The sequence below is a fragment of the Cynara cardunculus genome (assembly GCF_001531365.2).
Source record: "Cynara cardunculus var. scolymus isolate 2C chromosome LG 4, CcrdV1, whole genome shotgun sequence".
Classification (NCBI taxonomy): Eukaryota; Viridiplantae; Streptophyta; class Magnoliopsida; order Asterales; family Asteraceae; genus Cynara; species Cynara cardunculus.
Window position 1 is genome coordinate 6,178,432 of NC_037531.1, and position 20,170 is coordinate 6,198,601.

The following is a 20,170-nucleotide window of genomic DNA, read 5'->3' on the forward strand; positions in this document are numbered from 1 at the left end:
AAAAAAAAAAGAGAACACAATTACACAAGTATATGTCTAATAGTCCTAATCCCTAAACTAAATGACCAACCAAGTGACCAACTAATACTCCCCAAGATCAGCATCATCAAACCCCAACACGGGTTCTCCAACCCCAGGTTCTATTTTACATAACTAAGAATCCCAACTAAAAAAAGCCCAACTAAAAAGCCCAAGTAAACACTAAAAAAGGGAGCCCAAAACGCAACATACATGATGCGCTGATGCCTAAGTGATGCACGCATCGTGTGATGCGTAGGTGATGCGTTCGCATCATGGAATCGCATCGCAACAGCCTCTTTGATGCGTTCTGTCCAGCGCATCAGAGCGCATCACGCATCAGAGCGCATAATGCTCGCATTTTTAAACCAAGAGCATCTATATGACAAACAACTACCGAAAGCTCTCAACTCAGTGTAACAAGAAAATAGCACGAGTATGTTTACTAAATTTATAAGGCAAGATAATGTAGACACAATTAGGATGAACCAATGGGCTAGCATGTCACATGTACTTCTTTCATCCACCCTTTTATGCAATAAAGGAAGATGAATTCTTCAAGCCAATCCAAACCATGATGCTAACAATATATATGGATGGTCTGAGAACCCATGAGCTTCTAAAAGGCTCAAGTACATTAGAAAAAGAGAGAGTGACCTAATGATTCAAGTTTTTATTGATTTTACTAACAGAGAAATACTATTTGGAGAAGTAGTTATATATAGGAGATTTCAGAGATTCAAGTCAGAGTATATATTTTACTAGGCTAATGCCTTGAACAGGAATGGAGCCATTAGCTATCTTGACAGGGGAATGCATAGATGGGATATCATGGATGGAATATTTTTTATCTGAATCATATGCTTTAGAAGCACCTGTGTTAATAATCTTGGAATTAGCAGAAATTTACATACAAGTAATAGAATCAACTGTGTGCTACACTGGCACATGGAATGGATGGTCTTGTTGTCGGAAGAACAGTAAACATGGATTATGATGAGATCCTCATCCTCTGCACTTAGCTGGCCACGAGAAGATGAACACCACATCAAATGTGATTTAGTGTGACTGGAGATAACAAAATAACAAGCAACATGGGACATCTCCTGATCCTCCCAAGATCCACAGGAACTTCTACCATGTCCACAGCCATAATCGCTTCCACGAAGACTCCTCCTCTTGGAGCCTGAGTGTTTACCTATTTTATAGTTGCAAACACCAATGACTACTCAAGGTAGTGCACTTCTCTCACAAAAAGGTGCACATGTAGAAGATAGCAGCAGTTTCAGACTGAGTCACTTAAGATCACAGTCTAAAGCTGCCTTAGAACATGTAGATCATAAATGTAACGCTCTTTAAGCTCATGAGTTGCTTGAAGCATTTGTAGTTTTCAAACAAAGGTCAATCACTGTGGTGGTGTGGAACATGAGAGTATGCCTGGTATACATATGTGTGTGTGTGCATGCATGTGTGACATACGGGTATATTAGGTTACGACCAAAGGGTTCGACCAAGATATGGTGACACTCCGTCAGAAAAACATAAGACATGGCCAATCGAACTGGCTATGATGATAAAAGTATGGATGATAGCCAAAGTAAAAAAGTAAAAAGGATGCTCAGTAAGGAGGTGAAACCTGCAAGTCACAGTTAAAAGTACTCAACAGTCAACACAAAAGCCAATCAAACTTGATAGAATCAAATGCAGGAAATGATCAACATAATCAGTGATGTGACAAACAGAATCAATGACATAGTGATTGTGATAGAATCATGAGCAGAAACTGATAAACAGGGATCGGCACTTCGCATAGGTTTAGTTTGTCAGTGATGTTCTGATACACAAAGACATGCGAAAGCTGCAGAACAAAATACCAGTTACCAACAACATTCACTTGTTATTGCGACCAAATACCAGTGAATGTAGGTAATGGCGGCATTAATACGACCAATGACAGTGGATGATAGGCAGTACCCAGTAATTTGCTGCAATTAGCTGCTGCTGATAGCAGAGTGTGCAATTGGCATCCTTGTTCCTCCGTTGTGGGATTTGATGCCGTGTAACATGAAAGGACTGTAAAGTAATACATTGTTATCAGAGAAAGAGACTATATCTATAGTATATAGGAGCAGACATGTGAAATAAGCCCTAAGACGCAATTGTTAATACTGATGATAATCTTTAAGATGGAATAGACCAACCGACTCTCAAAGGGATGTGTACTCTTCTACTTTTTTGCTATTTAGTTCTTTTGGAACAGGAGTAGTAAAATGGTATGAGCAAGTGCAAATGAACTTTGACAATTTGCACAGGAGCAAGAACTTATTATGACAACATTATCTTAAATTATGTTGATTGATCTTAGTGAAAACATTCACTAATGAAGTAAAACTTTTTCCTGCAAGTTCAAGGTAATAGAGAACTTCTGATGTAACATTTTGTGATCTACCACCTTTAAAACTAAAAGAAAACGTGATTTTTTTTGGTGAATAGGCACAGCAGTTATTTCAAAGGGATGCACAGACAATTACACCTGAAGCTCTAGAAAGTGTGAAGGCTGCGCTTGCAAGCAGTGAAGTAGAGCATAAAGCAGAGGTAAAAAAGAAAGCAATACCTCGTAAAGCAGCTGGTCTAGCTTGGGAGGATCCAACACTGGCAGAGTGGCCAGAAAGTATGGTTCAGTTACTAGCACTTATTTTATTTATCCGTCCACAAGATTTGTCCATATTTTCTTAGTTATCTATTTGTGTGATCATGTATATTGTCTTTATCAGAACACAGAAACACTAATCTATATCCCTTGAACGTTTGGGTACTAATTCCGCTTCTGTCATTGATCTTTCTCTTTTGTGAGGAGTATGTCGGATAGGCTCCCAGCCCCTTACCAAGTCTGACAAAATCTATCATGGGAAGTGTTCTTAAAGATATAGCTAGCTATATTAAGCAAACTCATCATCGATGAAATAAATCCACTTTGTGGGAGCGTATCACTTATGGCAAAAAAGGAGATACGTGTAGAAGTAGACCACAAAACATATTGTCTGTGGATAATATAAACTGCCACTAAAGAGACTAACATGTCATTGAGATATTGAAGGTATATACCAGATGATGAGAGCAATTATTGAAAGGAACGTGGAATGTTTTGTCCCAATGTATCTTACATATTCCATGTATGGATCACGAAATAATCATTCTTTAACTGATTAGGTTTGTCCCCACTGAATTGTCCTGGCGTAAGAAGGTGGGGATCCATATGTGAGGGCTCGGTTTCGAATCCAGACACCATCCACCTCCCTCTGCGACAACTGATTTTTGTTGAAATACACAATTTTTTTATTGATAAATCAAAATGAATATTGATACCTTGTGTGCTAATTGCAATAGAAAAGGAATCGATGCCTTGTATGCCCAACTGCAACACCTCTATCCCCGATGTTTTCTTTAGTTCTTTTTTCTTATTTTGTGTATTATTATAACATATAAATTATGTATATAGTAATAAATTATTTATGTATGTTTCTTCTGTGTATCAATCTCTGCAATCTTCCATCTAGAGTACTGGAAAATTTAACTAACTTAATAGAGAATGCTTCTTGAATATTTAATGTGGCATTTTGCCATAATTATTAATAGATATAACTATTGCAGTTAGACATAATTATCATTCAATTTAACTTTAAACATGAACACTTAGAATTTTATTAACTTTTGGAAACTAAATTTTCTTTATTCACCAATATCAGGAAAAATAAAAGCTTCCAGAGTAAGCATTTAATAAGAAGACGTTTAGATTTACAATAATATCGGTTCAAACCAAGCAATGTAGACCACAAAGTTGTATGCTGTTATATCCTTTTGACAAATAAGATGATTTGTAGAGAAATTTCAAATATTTGAAGCAGACAACTCCAAATTATCTAAAGAGATTGGTTTGTTTCATATTTTAATCTCTATGACATAGTGTATCCGTACATCAAAACTTAGAAGTACAAAGATTATAGGTGATAAACGTAGGTTTGACCTGGATTTCGGAATATATTGTTATGTACGTTACCATAAGGATCAAAAGTTTTGAGTGGTCACTGGTCACACACTTATTTATATTCAGTTTTTAGGAAAATAATTTCTATCGTTTTTTGTGCCATTTCGAAAGGAAGACTTTCAGTTGAAGAATATATCTTGCAGTGAATCATTGTCCATGTTGGATATTGTATAGGAGAATAGAGGAGTCCGTGTAAGTCCTATAAGTAGGAATAATAATGTGAAGGCTCAGAGAAGGAATTAGCGCATGATATTGCTAGTAGTTCAAGGTTGGTTGAAGGGAAGCTAAGAGGATTTTAAGTGGTCGACCTCTTTGTTTGTAGGATCATGTTGTTGTTTCTGAGTTTTCTGCTCTCAGAATCAGAATTATGCATATTTTACTTGTTTTCAGATTATAAACATGTGGAAATGGTCCCGAGTGGCATAAGCTAATTAGATATGCTATCTATTGGCTATCGGTGTGGTTTGGGGAATACAACTAGATCAATGTGTCTATAAAAGAATGGAATACTTATGCTTAAAGTGAGTACCAACATTAAAGGTGAAATTGACAATTGCCTTCCAATTCAGCAACTGAACTGTCCATTGCCTAATCAGCTAAATTGTACTCTCTTTGTCTAATTAGTTGTGTTCTCTCTTCTTCTTTCCCCCTTCATCTCATGCTATTAGTTCTCTTTTCTTGGACCATCTGTTATCCTAGTCTTCTGGTCAGGGGCTTGTTAAACTTTTTCTTTTAACATGCACATATATTGATAAACTTGGAACCACACCAAGTGTTGGTACTTTTTTTTCCTATGCCTATAGAAAGGAGTATAAACATTAAGAGTACCTTATTGGAAATGGAGAAATGGTGGTCATTAGTGGGGAAACAGGAGAAGAGTGTAGAAGAGTATTTAATATGGAACTAGCTAGCTTAAAGTGCATGCAATAGGGAAAAGTTGGTAAGCTGCATTGCCACTTCATAAATGTGAAAGTCCATACATGACAAATAATATAAAATGAGAGGAATAGTGATTAGTTTTAACTAACAAAAAGAAAATGCATAGTTATATGCTTAGAAAAGGGGGAACTAAAGTTAAGCCTTTAATGTGTTGGAACTATCTCATATGCTCTGTTGGAAAATTGGGTGCTGGTGAGTCATCTGATCATCGTAAACATAGATGGATGACCATGTTTTGCTTGGTTGCGAATATAATCTTCGTAGCTTTGAAGGAAATATCAGCGTTGCTAATATTAAATTTTCATGATGATTTTTTTGCCTCATAGCTTGCCGATAGCAATGTCATCTTCTTGATGATTGTAGTGATGTTTTGCAGATGATTATCGGCTATTTTGTGGGGATCTCGGGAATGAGGTTAATGATGATGTTCTTTCAAAAGCTTTCTCACGATTTCCTACATTCAACATGGCTAAGGTCAATTTATTTAACCCAAGCTTCATTACATACTATTCTATGTTTCTCTGGTATACCATTTTGCATGTCTTTGGATGTCTGTTTGATTTCATGTAGCTCTGCTTAAAGGCAGGACTGTCTTTCATATTGGTTTTCACTGGATCTGACGTGTGGTTTTGAATGTGTTCACATGATTTACAGCTGATTCCTTCACCTCGTCTTTGTTCTCCCTTTTCCAGTAAATTATGAATACTGACATGATCAATCACGCTATGTATCTTAGTCACCAGGCTAAAATCTAATTATAATTTATGCCATATGTCTAACAGTCTAAGAGCAGTCTTTAGCTACCACTCTCGCTTTTAGTCGATGGAGACATCTACAGATCCCACTTATCATTTAATGAAGATCAACAAATCCCACCTTTAATGCTTATGAAGCCTAACTAGAGTCGGCAGCAAAATTAATAGTGTCAGGGATTGTATAAGAAAGAGAAGTCACCTCAACCAAGATGATACTCGATTACATGAAAATAAAGACTAGACCCTTTTTAGACTTGATATAAAAGAAGAAACATAACTCTAGAGAGGTGCATGGTTTTAAAAAGCAAATGAGGCGATAAAAAATTTCTGAGGGGCCGCCTCACAAGCCCTGGACAAGGCGTGCGCCTTACTTGACTGAGGCGCTTCCTTTGGCGGTGAGGAGGGCATCTTATCTCACAGACAACTTTTTCTCAAGTCAAAAATTATGGCTGCTATATCTCTCTCTCTCTCTCAAACCTCTCAAATATTTCTCAAGTCAAGTGAATTGTTGAAAACAAAGATAAACAATTGAATTATTGAAAACAAAGATATAGTAATATTTATATCTATCAATACATATTTATATGTATTGATAGATAGATATATTATTATATATTTATATGTATTGAGGACGATATTACTATGTCTTTTCAACAATTCAATTGTGTTGAGGGGTGTTACATACTCGCAATGTATGATGGTTTGACATTGGTGTGGTCAGTGAGTGTTTTATATGGTGGGGCTTTGGCTTTCTTTTGAACCAAGAGCCATCTACAATGAATGGGTCGTTGCAAATGTTATTGACAAAATCAGAATGGTAAAGTGCAAAGGTGCCAGTGGCCGCTGAGTTGAAAATATAAAAACCCGAATCGAGAATATTACACAATTGTTGTGCATCTACAACAATCAGAAATCTCATCAGGATTTTGTCTTCAATCTGAAGTTCTTAAGAGGTGACAATAGTACCAATTTTTTATGTTTTCGTCGACGTGGACATTTCTTAAGAATCATCTCTCTCTCAAGTATTTTGCATTTAATCTTTGCCCTATGAGTTCCAAATTTCATATATGATGTATTTTAGTTTCTCTTCGTGCGTGTTTCCGAGTTATATCATCCATCATTTGGTCTATCTCGATGCATGTTTTGAAGGGATTTGGGTTGTCATATCATCCATCTTACAATCTATCCATCGAGTTCTTTCATCTTTTGGAAGATTTACTCTTTACCCTCCACGACAATCTATCCATCGAGTTCTATCATCTTTTGGAAGATTTACTCTTTACCCTCCACGACAATCTAGCACACTAGGATATTTTTATGCTAGCAATAATGTCGGCCATGTGGATGTTCTTTTCCGCTTATCATAGGGAGTCTATTTTGTTTTTGTTCCATTTGATTTACATAACAAAGCTTATTCCTTGGAAAACTAATTTGCTTGTTTATTTGTTTAACATTTAAATAAGTGGCATTGATTGTCAGGTTGTCCGAGATAAGCGAACAGGCAAGACTAAAGGCTACGGATTTGTTAGTTTTTCCAACCCAACTGATCTTGCTGCTGCTCTTAAAGAAATGAACGGTAACTAGCAACATCTTTACTCGTTAACGTTTAACTAGTTGTCAAATGATTTAGAGTTTGTGCTTGTGTGGATGATTACAGGAAAATATGTGGGTAATCGGCCGATCAAACTACGCAAGAGCAACTGGAAAGAGAGAACGGATGTGGAGGCCTTGGAGAGACAAAAGGTACTTTCTCCTCTTTAGGCTCGAAATCGTTTCAGTAGCTTTTCGTGACTAAACTTTTGTTGATTTGCAGAAACATACACAGAGAAAAACAAAACTGCCCAAAAAGAGTGTGTTGCACAAGTGAAGCGACTGAGGAAAACAAACGAACATATATGCCTTGCTATTCTCTCTTCTCCTAAACCTTTTGTATTGCATCAAGAGTCTTATACATATATTGCTTTTTTTTTTTTTTTGCCTCAAAGTGTAAGGATTAAATTTATAGATTGTTCATGCATTAAGTCTGTTAATGAAAGAATTGCGGAAGGTTTTAGGATTTTAATTTAAAAGTAACTAATTAGTTACCAATCTTTTGCATTTTTTAGCCATTGAAATGTCGCCTATTTTTTAGCAATCATGTCTAGTTACGTTAAAGGTAAGATTAAGGGGTCGTTTACCTTCTCACATTTACTTGACGAGTATTTATCGGGTAAGCTTTTAGTCAATTAAAAAGACATTGTATGAAACAATTTTTTTCAATCCTTATCATGTTCATCCAATAATGTAAAAACGACCATCTTAAAAAACAAGTTCTGTTTTATTTAATCTCATAACAACAATTAAAATTTCTTCAATTTGTGTTTTGTCAAAAATAGATCAGAGAACGCTCAAAAAGTTATCTAGAAGTAAAATGTTAAATGATCGGAGATATACCAAGTTAATTTGGTTTTGGTAGTACAAATTCAAAACGTAATCATTTTAGCTTGTAAAGTTTAATTGGAAATGGAGGTGGCAAAGGGTTTGAAAAACAAATAACATGACACAACTATCATCTTCACAAATTGCTGCATATCAGAATTCAAATCATCATCAACAAGTTGAACAATTCAAATCCATCATTTGTATCAAGATATCCATAAACTAGACAACATTCAGAGTGTTTGGATCAGCGCAAGTGATCAAAGAAACTAGTCTCCACCAACCTGTCGCTTCCAAGAATCCTCCACAATTAACTCATCGACTCCCCAGTCCTCGTAACTGAAAAAACAATAATCACATAAATCAACTCTCTCTCGAGATATATATATATATATATATGAGTAGGTTCACGCAACACAACATTTTTACACTTCACAATAAAATGTTGTGAAGGTTAAAAAAAGCCGAACCTTCACAGGAAAAACACTATGAAAGTTAGCTCACAATTTCCTATCTACATCCCCACTTCTCACATGACTTCTGATGCATATGATGCCTTTATGCCCATACCACCCATCACTCCCACTTACACTGCACCATTGGTGACCACTAGCTTTGATGCCTTACCAGACTGCTAGCCTACCTCYATTCCCTCTCCTGACAGGTCCAATGCGGATAGCAATCGGACCTCTAGTGACTCTGGCCTAGTCCCGATTGAGAGGTTCACAAAGAGGCAAAGGGCTGAGTCTGAAGACTCAGAGTGGACTCCGGAAGAGGACATTCCATTGTCYCAACTACGGAGATCCACAMGCCATCAGGTACCACCTAGCCYGCCCAAAAAGAAAGCACGCACTAGAGCCGCGGACAGCCATAGTGAGAGCTGTCGTAGGCCGAGAAATCTTCAGAAATTTAAGACTTTTTTGGGGCTAGGTGAGAGAGGATTTGATAGGGGTTGTCTGGAGACCTATCCCTTCATACATGACATCATTATCCAAAGAGGATGGGAGGCATTTACTGCGGTTAGAGAGCCCTATTACCTCACCTGGGTTCAGGAATTTTATGCATCGGTTTCTTCCACACGCACTACCTCAGTCCATGTTAGGGGTAGAGTTCTCTTCTCATGAAAACAATTTTGTTTCACATGATCCCAAGTCTCTCTCTCTATATATATATTGGAGAAGTCTTAAAAAAACCCAATGGACTTTAGTGTTTGAAATGATTAAGTCATAAGACAGTTTTGTGGAACAAATAAATCATTGGACATTCCAAAACCTGTTAAATAACTCCTTAAATTTTCTAAAACATGTTAGATACATCCACATCCTTATGACCTATACAAATGGTTAATGTGGTAAAATAATGAAAAAAAACCAATAATCTTTCATATTTTGAATGATCAAGTCCTTAAACATTTTTTGAACAAAAAAAATACTTTCATCTATAAAATAAAACAAATATACCAAAAGAAGACTTACGTTTAAAAAAATTATTGATGAAATTTATTTAAATTAAAAATAAAATATATTCTGTCAGTGATTTTTCAAATTAAAAAAAATAAAAAACTATTTTAAAAAAAGGGAAAAGTACAATAAAAACCAATGAACTTTCTTGTTTGGAATGATTAAGTCCTTGAACTTTTTTTTGGAACAAATAAGTCCTTGGACTTTCCAAAACATGTTAAATAAGTCCTTGAACATTCCAAAAAATGTTAAATAAGTCCTTGGACAATTTTTGGAACAAATAAGTCCTTGAACAATCCAAAACATGTTAAATAACTTTTTGAAAAAAATAAAGTGGTAAAATAGTGAAAAAAATCCCGAAAAAAAACCCAATGAACATTCATATTTTGAACGATTAAGCCCCTAAATATTTTTTCAACCAAAAAGTATTTAGATCTATAAAATTAAACAAATATAACAAAAAAGTACTTACATTTACAAAAAAATAATTACCATTTTAACTAGTTGTACAAGTCATAAGAATGTATCCAACATGTTCTATAAAAGTTCAAGAAGTTATTTAACATGTTTTGGATTGTTCAAGGACTTATTTGTTCCAAAAATTGTCCAAGGACTTATTTAACATTTTTTGGAATGTCYAAGGACTTATTTAACATRTTTTRGAAWGTYCAAGRACTTATTTGTKCCAAAAAAWWGTYCAAKGACTTAWTYATTCCAAACAAGAAAGTTCATTGGTTTTTATTGTACTTTTCCCATAAAAAAACTATTTTAATTCTTTTTTTATTTTTTTAAATTTAAAAAATCATTGACAGAATATATTTTATTTTTAATTAAAATAAATTTCATCAATAATTTTTTGTAAATGTAAGTCTTTTGTTGGTATATTTGTTTCATTTTACAGATGTAAGTACTTTTTCGGTTCAAAAAATGTTTAGAAACTTAATCGTTCCAAATATGAAAGTCCATTGGCTTTTTTCGGACTTTTTCCATTGTTCTACCACAATAACCAGTTTTATAGGTCATACGGATGTATATAACAGGTTTTAAAAAGTCCAAGAAGTTATTTAACAGGTTTTGGAATGTCCAGAGACTAATTTGTTTCAAAAAATTGTCCAATGACTTAATCATTCCAAACACTAAAGTCCATCGGGTTATTTTAGACTTTTCCATATATATATATATATATATATATATATATTAATCAGTCGAAAATAGGATCTAAAAGAAGGGTAGACTACGAATCATTAAAAAACCTAGTGATGAGAAAGATTTTACCTTCCATCAGGCAGGTACCGACGAATGGTGAAGGGGATCTTCCGCTGTCTAAGCTCCTTCATGGCAATCTAACAAATTTAAAGAATTAGCACTTGCTTCATGAGGGTTTTAAGTAAGGAAAATTGCATGAATATGCAATGCCTATTTTGCGGACTGTAATTTTAAAACCTTCATTTTCATAAAAATTGGGGTATCTGACAAATGCATAAAAAAACGTACTTTGACCGATTCCTACCCAACTTAGGCCATGAAAGGTCCATATAAAACAGCACAATAACTCGGTATGCAAGTGCATTATAAAGCAAAGAACTGTCGAAATTAAATCAGCAAACAATTTGGATCAAGTAGAAAGCAAGTAGAAAACATATCACATGTACTCTTATAACCAAATATGATAGTAAAGCAGTAGACGCTAAACTATTACAAGAAAGTTTCATAATCTATCACATTATGCAAGAACTGCTTGTTGCAGGTGTCATCAAGTACAAGTAGCCGAATGGGTGTTAATTTATTCTAACGTATACAGTTATAATAAATGAATATAGTAAATTTAGTTTGATATTCGGCAGCAGTTATAACACAACTGTAGCTGGGGCAGAGCATATATATTGTAGCATAATTCGTTATATACATTTAACATTGAGAACCCATCTCATAAGATGTCCCAGTTCTGCACCACCGTATAATACTCCCTCTGTTCCTAAATAAATGTCCACAATGAAAAAGACACAATTTTAGAAGTATGTAATTACACATAGAGAGAAATGAATTTTCCCATCTCATTATTAAGGGCACGATCGGAAAGTAAGGATTTTGGGGCCGTTTACCCAAATGCTTACCCGGTAAGCGCTTACTAATAGGAGTCAACACTATAATTTATTTAGATGCGTAAGATTTTAGTACATCAAAGCATATCGAATGCAACAATTTAGTAGGTAAGCGCTTACCTGGGTAAGAGTCATCATCCTCACTTACCGGGTAAAACTCTCCATCCTTCTCATCGCTCTTACCTGGTAAGATTCTTGGCCCTTCTCATGTTCATCCGATGAGAAAATTTATGCGTTAAGCACTTATCAAGTAAGTGTTTAGTAAACGGCCCCTTACTTTTGAAAGTGTACGCTTATTTTAGGGAAAACTAAAATAGGGATGTGGACAATTATTGTGGGACAAAGAAAAAATGGTCAAGCATAGTCAAAAGGTGTTGTAAATATTACTCCCTCTGTCCAAAATTTAGTGTCCATGTCTATTTTAATTATTTACTTTCCCATTATACCCTAATTAAGGGTAAAATTGTCCCCAATTTAATTAAGAAGTGCAATAATCACACATTCCCAAAACTGTGTGCTATGTTTTGGGATGGAGGGAGTAATAATTTAATTGGTTCCTAAATTTACTATCAACCGCATCTTTAACTGATTTCATAACCGCCTCTAAATTTAAAAATAAACAAAATCAAGGGTTGAGATTAGGTTTATAGGGTTTGTAACAATTACATGGTTTGTATTTGAAACTGCCTATATATATATATATATATGTGTGTATACTTGGTTTTAAAAAGAGCGATGCGGTCCGATGCGTTAAGGGTCCCGGAAGCCGATGCGTGATGCGTGATGCTGATGCGCTCGCATCACGCACGTGATGCGCCCGGTATTCAAAAAATATTTATAAATTAATTCTACATATCAATTTCTACCTTAAAAATACTTACCTATCAAAATACTTCATTTATAACATAAAGTAGTTAAAAAAGTGGCATTAGAATCTTAAAAAGTTCGTGAATCAGAATAACAGAAGTACATAACACACAAACTACTACCATGAAGAACACAATTATGGTCTAAAAGTCAAAGACCTTCCAGCCTAGTGGTAAAGGCTTGGGCATGGCATAGTCATGAACCCGAGTTCGAACCCTGGGAGGGGAGTGTTGGCGACATTTAAGTGGGGCCATGTTTAGCCTCCAAATTTGCCGGGGATTAGTCGGGTTTTGGCCCGGACACCCTTACAAAAAAAAAAAAGAGAACACAATTACACAAGTATATGTCTAATAGTCCTAATCCCTAAACTAAATGACCAACCAAGTGACCAACTAATACTCCCCAAGATCAGCATCATCAAACCCCAACACGGGTTCTCCAACCCCAGGTTCTATTTTACATAACTAAGAATCCCAACTAAAAAAAGCCCAACTAAAAAGCCCAAGTAAACACTAAAAAAGGGAGCCCAAAACGCAACATACATGATGCGCTGATGCCTAAGTGATGCACGCATCGTGTGATGCGTAGGTGATGCGTTCGCATCATGGAATCGCATCGCATCATGGAATCGCATCGCATCAGCCTCTTTGATGCGTTCTGTCCAGCGCATCAGAGCGCATCACGCATCAGAGCGCATAATGCTCGCATTTTTAAACCAAGTGTGTATATATATTGATAAGATGTGCATCTCATTTCTGAGGCCCGGGACCCCTTTGCGCCTTGAGCTTAACAACTTTGCTACCAAGAGTAGTAGAGCACCTTCGGATTCATGCCTCTATAAATAAGTAAATTTCTATAACTTAAAAACTTCTGCAACCACACACAGACTAACATAAACAGCATATACAGTAGGTTAACAGCCATGATAGATTAAGCAGATATATAGAACCCTACCAGAAGATTAATCAGATGTTGCAAAAACACGAATCCATGATTGATGCCAGTGAAATAGCAACATGTGTTTAACGATGCCATATCAGTTAATAATGTCAAAAGTAACATACTTGCAAGCACTAGCCATATATAAACAAACAAACAAGCCCAATAAATCCAGTGCAGAGGTAGGGTCTTGGGGTAGGATGTACACAGATCTTTCCTGTATCCCAAGGGGTAGATAGGCTGTTTCTGTTAGACCCCCCCGGCTTGTAAAACCAAAAAATTATAAGAAAGAGCAAGCTACATGTGAGAGTGTGCAATCAACGGTTATAATAAACAATAAAGTTAGCAAGAAGCCAGGAACAGATGTGAGGAAAATATGTTATAACAAAGAAAAACAGAGCGCAATACTGACAAGTAATAGTACATAAAGAAAGCTAAGGGTACTGTTCAGTAGAAAGGTCACCCTAATAGATACAATGATGAAAATAATAAGTAGAAAGGTCAAGAACTGGCCATATATGTCTCTATTTATATTTTCGATACACAGCAAATTATGGTAATACAAGAATTTACAAATTTTAAACCCTATCGACTCATTTTGAGAACTATTGCCGGTTGTTCATTTAAAACATAATGATCTTAAGGTCGATTAGCACACAAAATCCAGCTCACATCTTGATATTCAGGTTCCCTTGCCCTAATAATCTCGCATGTGATGGATGTAATCAACTATCCAATATAGAAAAGAGTATATGAAAGAAAACAAATATGTACTACATGTCTCCATCCACAAACATGACACATAGTTTGACAAAGCATTCAACCAACAATCGAATACCTAAAATTCTCATTAATAAAACGAAATTAAGAAACCTTGAGAATCACAAATTCCACAATCAATCTCACCGGTATGGCCCTAATATAATAGGCAATTATGGAAAGGAATCATTTGAAGAAAAAGTTGAACTGTTTTCAGGGGGAACCCATAAGAGAAAGTGTTAGCATTTTTTGTTTGGGGATGGATCAAATGTTTCACATGCTACACGTCAAAAGGAAGTATTCAAATGAGCATGAAGAATCATTACCTCAAGGGGGTCAGTTTCACCCTCCAACTCAACCATCACTGGAGCATTCATGCTGCACATACATATTAAGCAGGAAAATCTTTATGTGTCAAAAATTATCTCAACATAACTAGAACTAATAAAGGCATTCTTCCCCAACAGCCAAACCATGATTAATTAAAGAAGAAAATACAAGTAAACGAATCAAAGTTTAATAAATTATCAAAAATTAAAAGAACAAAAACAAACCTAATTTGCAGGGCACGAGTACCCAGAATTCTAGCCCTTTCATATTTGGTCATATATTTTATAGTCTTCCTAGGTTTTTCTACAGCTTCCGGTTCTTCCTTATCTTCATTATCACCTACAAGTGGATCTGGAACATCTTCTTCCTTGTTATCTGCATCAATATCTTCCTCAGCCCCTTCCTGAATTATTGACGAAACTCAGCACATAAACCATTCAAATTTGTACGTATACAGAACTATTCATATAAATACAGAAACAATTTTCTTACATCGAGTTCGGGCTCGACTGGCTCGTCGTCGTATCTATAAAACGAAAAAATTGAAATATTGTTTGAGATATCATATACGAAAGAAGAATAATGAATAGGAGATGGTTATATAGCAAAGACTTACCCTCCGGCGTCCATATCAAAGTCATCATCGGCCATTTTAAGAGAGAAAAGCTGATGAAAAACCCTAGTCTGTCTTTTGATGGGGAGACGGAAGTAGAAGACGAAGGCTTTTGAGAGAAAGTAGGGTATAAAGACCAACAATTAAGCCGTGGGGTCCCAATAACAATGCGCCACGTCACCGGTTTTTTATTGTTATTAAGTTTGAGAATTTCGTTTTGTTTTTATTTTATTTACTACATTCTATGCTTCTTCTATGTGGTTAGCTGTTTTTAGTGTTTCTATTTTATTTTTTTAAAATCCAATTGAATTTGTTCTTCTAGTTGCATTTTTCATGGTCGTATTTCTTTAATTAATAGAGTCTTGGTTGTAGTTTTTTTTAATAATTTTGGTCCTTAAATAAATTAATAACTTGAATCCATATGGTTACATTAAGGACCTAGCTTATCGTAAAATTGTAACGTTAAATTTTAGAACAAGAAACAAACCCGTCAAAAAAATATAACCACAACCACAAAACATGTAATTTACTCTATTTTATAGGGCTATTTTTAATTTTTACCAAGTTATATTAAATATCAGTAACAACGTTTGACTTTAAAGCTAGTTCTTTCTTATCGGCAAATAGTGCCTTTAGTGTAGGATCGACACTCCGGGATGCAGATTGACACCCATCGTATAATTGAGAACTGCTATGTTATTGTATGGTATATTCTTATCATGTTTCATCATTCATATTTATCTATCGGTAGTCTGGAACCATGGATTCATTGTCTGTTTTGTAGAAGCTCCTCGTAAAGGAGAATAATGACTCATTTGAATTAGTTATTCCTCTTATAATAGTTGAAGTGCTTTCACCTGTCTAAATGCTTTCTGTAGCTCATTTAATCGAATTTAGAGTAACTTGTGAATGAACAAATTCAAGAATCAATAAAAAAGTAAACTGTATTTTCTAGTTTTTGAAACCTGCTTCAAAAGCTCAATTGGATTGTTTATGATAAAACATCCTAAATAAAAAAAAATTAAAGAAGTTCAAGATTTTTTCCTACAAGGTTACATTATTTTATTCACAAAGATATAGTAATAAGTTTCTCAAATTGTGTTAAATACATATTACATTTCTTTAAATACATACAAAAAAACAAGGGTTTTTGGTTGTTTTTCATTAACTACATATGGATTAAATTGTTGCATATTTAATTATTCATTGGACTGAATAAAACCATCTTAATAACATGTTAACTTTTACATCCCGCTGATTTTCTTAATTCAAACTCATGCCTTTGTTCCCATTTTACATTTTACATTATAAAGAAACATATAAAGTTTATCACCAACTTATAGAACATATGATTGACAACCTTTGCAACCAATTGATCGACAATATGTATATGATCGTAAAACTTTGCACCATTCCTATTACATTAGAAAGAACCCTAAGGTCCTTTGGTTATAGGAATACTAGATGTTGTAAGCAAATGTTAGCTTGCATGAAAATTTTACTTCAGTGAGGCGTCAAACAAGAGGAATTCGAAGAATCCAAAGCTACAATGAACCGATAAAACAATAACAGCTAATACAATACGAACAAACAAATGCACCAAACAGATTACAAGGTGAAGCTTACCATAATTAAAGGTGTGTGAGAGATATTAAAGATGGTAAAAAGGTTTAGGTTTGTGATCTTGTGACATGATTTTCACCTTGAAGATTCAAAGAACCCCAATCAAGTAATTGCTTAACATATGAACTTGGTCACAGATCAAAAAGAACGAAACTCTAAGGGCTGATGATGAGGCACAGGGTGGTGGTGACGACATGAGCTTTTCAAGGTGTATCATTTCAAGGGGCATGTTGTTCTAAGAAGGGTGTTGGGTCACCTATTGATTTGGTGATGACCCACTGATCGGTTCCTCTACATTAGCAACACTTAGTAGTTATTGGTTCTTTGTATATTGGTGTCTTGGTACATACTTAAGCCATTGGCAAAATCGAAGACTAGCCGATGTGAAGACAGAAGGTCACCGATGCGGTGTTGTGGATCAACTGTCTAATATATATACCAAGACTCCAAAGTAGCTGAAATGAATATTGAAAATATTTTGATGCTACAAGCCGATTGAAGGAAGATCTTCATAGACCGAAGATTGAAAATCTTCATGGACTCAAGATTAAAGATCATGGACCGAAGATTGAAAATCTTCATGAACTCAAGATTGAAGATCATGGACCGAAAATTGAAAATCTTCATGAACTCAAGATTGAAGATCATGGACCGAAGAATGAAAATCTTCATGAACTCAAGATTGAAGATCATGGACCGAAGATTGAAAATCTTCGTGGACCGAAGATTTGTGAGGAGCTGCTTGAAGCTACATATCCATCCAAAGGAGATCTTCCTACAGACTGACCATATCTCTGCAAAGTTTGTCTCTGCATGAACAATGTTGTATGCATGCTGTGTACGATAAAAATGAGATATCAACATTGGTCAAGTCAACCCCTGCCTTCTTATCCTCAAGTGACAAATGTCTCCATGCATTAAATGCTGAAGGTAGTATAAAAAGGCAGTGTGCATCTCCCATGCACACAACTGGCTTTAGCAAGATTACTTAGTGCATTCTCAAAGCAATCGGCTATTCTCTTGTACTCCCTTGATCTTCTGTGTGTGAAGAAATTCTCAGTGTTCTTCATTTCCTTTCAAAAACTCTCTGTGTTGTTCTTGAAAGTTCTTCTCTTTGTAAGATTGTTTAGGTTAGGTTTTCCTTTCCTATCTTCCGCAACAATCTTGTGTATTTCTGTGTGTATTAATTCTTGATTTAAATCAATAAGAATTAAAAAGTTAAAAAAAGTCTGTGTAATTGTATTCAACCCCCCTTCTACAATTACTTTCTGTTTATTGCCATTCCCTTCGGGACTAACAAAGGGTATGGATGGAAAAAGTAAGGTGGAATGGCTTAAGCTCTCTTTAAATGACTGATTGAATATGTGAATTTTTGAATATATAAATAATAAACAAACAATCATGTATGAGTTAGTGAATAAGCCATATATACTATTGTTAGGTTTTATATTTTGTTTGTAATAGAGTAGAAGGGCCAAAAATATAAATACCTTCAAGATGTATATATATAGGGCCAAGATCAAATGTTAACTATCATTTTTGTGTTAACTTTGTTAACGGATCTTGGCCATCCAATTTTAAAATGAACGGTCAAGATTAATAGTGATAAAAACTTAATTTTTAATTTTTAAAGTTTAATAAATCCAAGTGAACAATGATGAAAGGCGCTTTTTGGGAAGAAATAATTAACTTTTCAAACGCGGCATATATCAAATCATCAGTTACGTATCACTCCTCCCAAAAACCGTCGCTCATCACTATACTGTTTGCTGATCATAGGGCTTGAAATCTGGTTCAACATCTTCATAAAAAATGGTTGATTTGGGAGGATTTCCCGTCGATTACAACCCATTACGAGGTATGTTAGCAAAATTTAGGGTTTTTATTATCCTTTGATGAATAAAAGCATTCGATAACTTATGATTTCTAACTTCAGTTAGGAAGAAAAGTGAACGAATCATGAAGAGGACTTATTTCTCAAACTTCAAAAACACCATCAACACCCCTGTTGATGTCGATGCAGAGCTTGAAGTGAAGAAAACGGCTGATGTAGAAAGTATAGAACAAGCCGTAAGATAAGGGAAGTGCTTGGAAATCGTAGCTACCCAAGGAACCACAGGTAAACTACCGCAATTTGATGATTAATGTACATTGTTATTGTTGGGTTATTGTTTAAAGATTTGATGAATCGATTTTCTAAAGAGGTTCAAGTCGGTTCATGATTGATTTTCAGTTTTTAGGGTGCGGTTTATTATGCCTTTTTACATATAGCATGTTAAGCAACATATGTGTTCATATTTTGGTCCAAATGCACAAACATGCATACCCAGTTTCGTATTCGAGACAAGGTTTCATACATGTGAATTTTTGTTGATATTTGTAACAACGGTTCATATCAGTTTGGGGGGTGTTCATGTTGGTGTACATCTGTTCATCTACGTCAATATGTGCTCATACGGTCAAATATTTTCATCATCTTAACATTTTCATATGTTTCACACTATGTTCATGTACATACCACTTGTACGTGTGTGTCAATTTATGTTATTAAGTTACACAAGGGTTCATATAACACGAGATGTGTTTGTAAGGTTGTTCGAAGGTTCATATTGCTGAATTTTTGTTCATATCGTGTTCACTTTAATCACATATAAGTTGTATTAGTGATGTAATATTGTGCTAAGTAATACACATATGAGATGAATGATGCATTCATTTATGTGTACATTTCTTTAATATTACATTCATAATCCGTTTGATTATATATATATATATATATATTATGTCAGACTCAATATGTGTTCATATTTGGGTCAAAATGCACATATAGGACAAAACTCGGTTTCGTATTCGAGACAAGGGTGCATACATGTTACATTATATTGGTAATTGTAACAACTGTTAATGTCGTTTTGCGGGTTGTTAATATGGGTGTATATGTGTTTATCTTCGTCAATATTTGTTCATCTTGGTGGACATATGTTCACAAGCTGTGTCAATGTGTGTTCATATAACACAAGATGTGTTTGTAAGGTTGTCCGAAGGTTTACATTGTTGAATTTATGTTCATATAGTGTTCACGATTGTTAATCACATATAAGTTGTATTAGTGATGTAATATTGTGCTAAGTAATACACAGATGAATTGTAACTGTTGTATAGGGTTTAATTTGTAACACTAGCTAAATGATGCATTCATTTATGTGTACATTTCTTTGATATTACATTCATAATCCATTTGATAGAGTAGCATAGAAGTCCATAACGTGTCTTCCTACTCAGAGCATCTGCCACTACATTGG

General features: G+C 35.0%; 2 protein-coding genes across 2 annotated transcripts in view; one reads left to right on the forward strand and one right to left on the reverse strand.

Moving 5' to 3' along the window:
- LOC112511726 (RNA-binding protein 42-like) overlaps positions 1-7,819 on the forward strand; it is a 10,745-nt gene extending 2,926 nt beyond the window's left edge. The window contains exons 2-6 of the mRNA XM_025117445.1: positions 2,512-2,689; positions 5,379-5,476; positions 7,237-7,333; positions 7,415-7,500; positions 7,571-7,819. Coding sequence (XP_024973213.1) covers positions 2,512-2,689; positions 5,379-5,476; positions 7,237-7,333; positions 7,415-7,500; positions 7,571-7,624 — 513 coding nt within the window. The 3' untranslated portion in view covers positions 7,625-7,819. The remainder of the gene's footprint in view (positions 1-2,511; positions 2,690-5,378; positions 5,477-7,236; positions 7,334-7,414; positions 7,501-7,570) is intronic.
- A 460-nt stretch (positions 7,820-8,279) lies between these two features.
- LOC112511727 (DNA-directed RNA polymerases II and V subunit 6B-like) lies at positions 8,280-15,343 on the reverse strand. The gene is made up of 6 exons (XM_025117446.1): positions 15,249-15,343; positions 15,125-15,158; positions 14,857-15,035; positions 14,629-14,680; positions 10,911-10,978; positions 8,280-8,514 (listed from the first exon to the last, which is right to left on the reverse strand). Exons 1-6 carry the CDS (start codon positions 15,281-15,283, stop codon positions 8,445-8,447), a joined length of 438 nt encoding a protein of 145 aa, XP_024973214.1. The 5' UTR covers positions 15,284-15,343; the 3' UTR covers positions 8,280-8,444.
- Between the last annotated feature and the right edge of the window lie 4,827 nt (positions 15,344-20,170).

Bases quoted from the DNA above. Each gene is read 5' to 3' on its own strand.
- LOC112511727 (XM_025117446.1), bottom strand. From the start codon at position 15,283: ATGGCCGATGATGACTTTGATATGGACGCCGGAGG. The intron at 15,159-15,248 runs GTAAGTCTTTGC...TTCGTTTTATAG, and splicing joins TTTGATATGGACGCCGGAGG to ATACGACGACGAGCCAGTCG. The intron at 8,515-10,910 runs GTAAAATCTTTC...TTGTTTTTTCAG, and splicing joins CGGTACCTGCCTGATGGAAG to TTACGAGGACTGGGGAGTCG.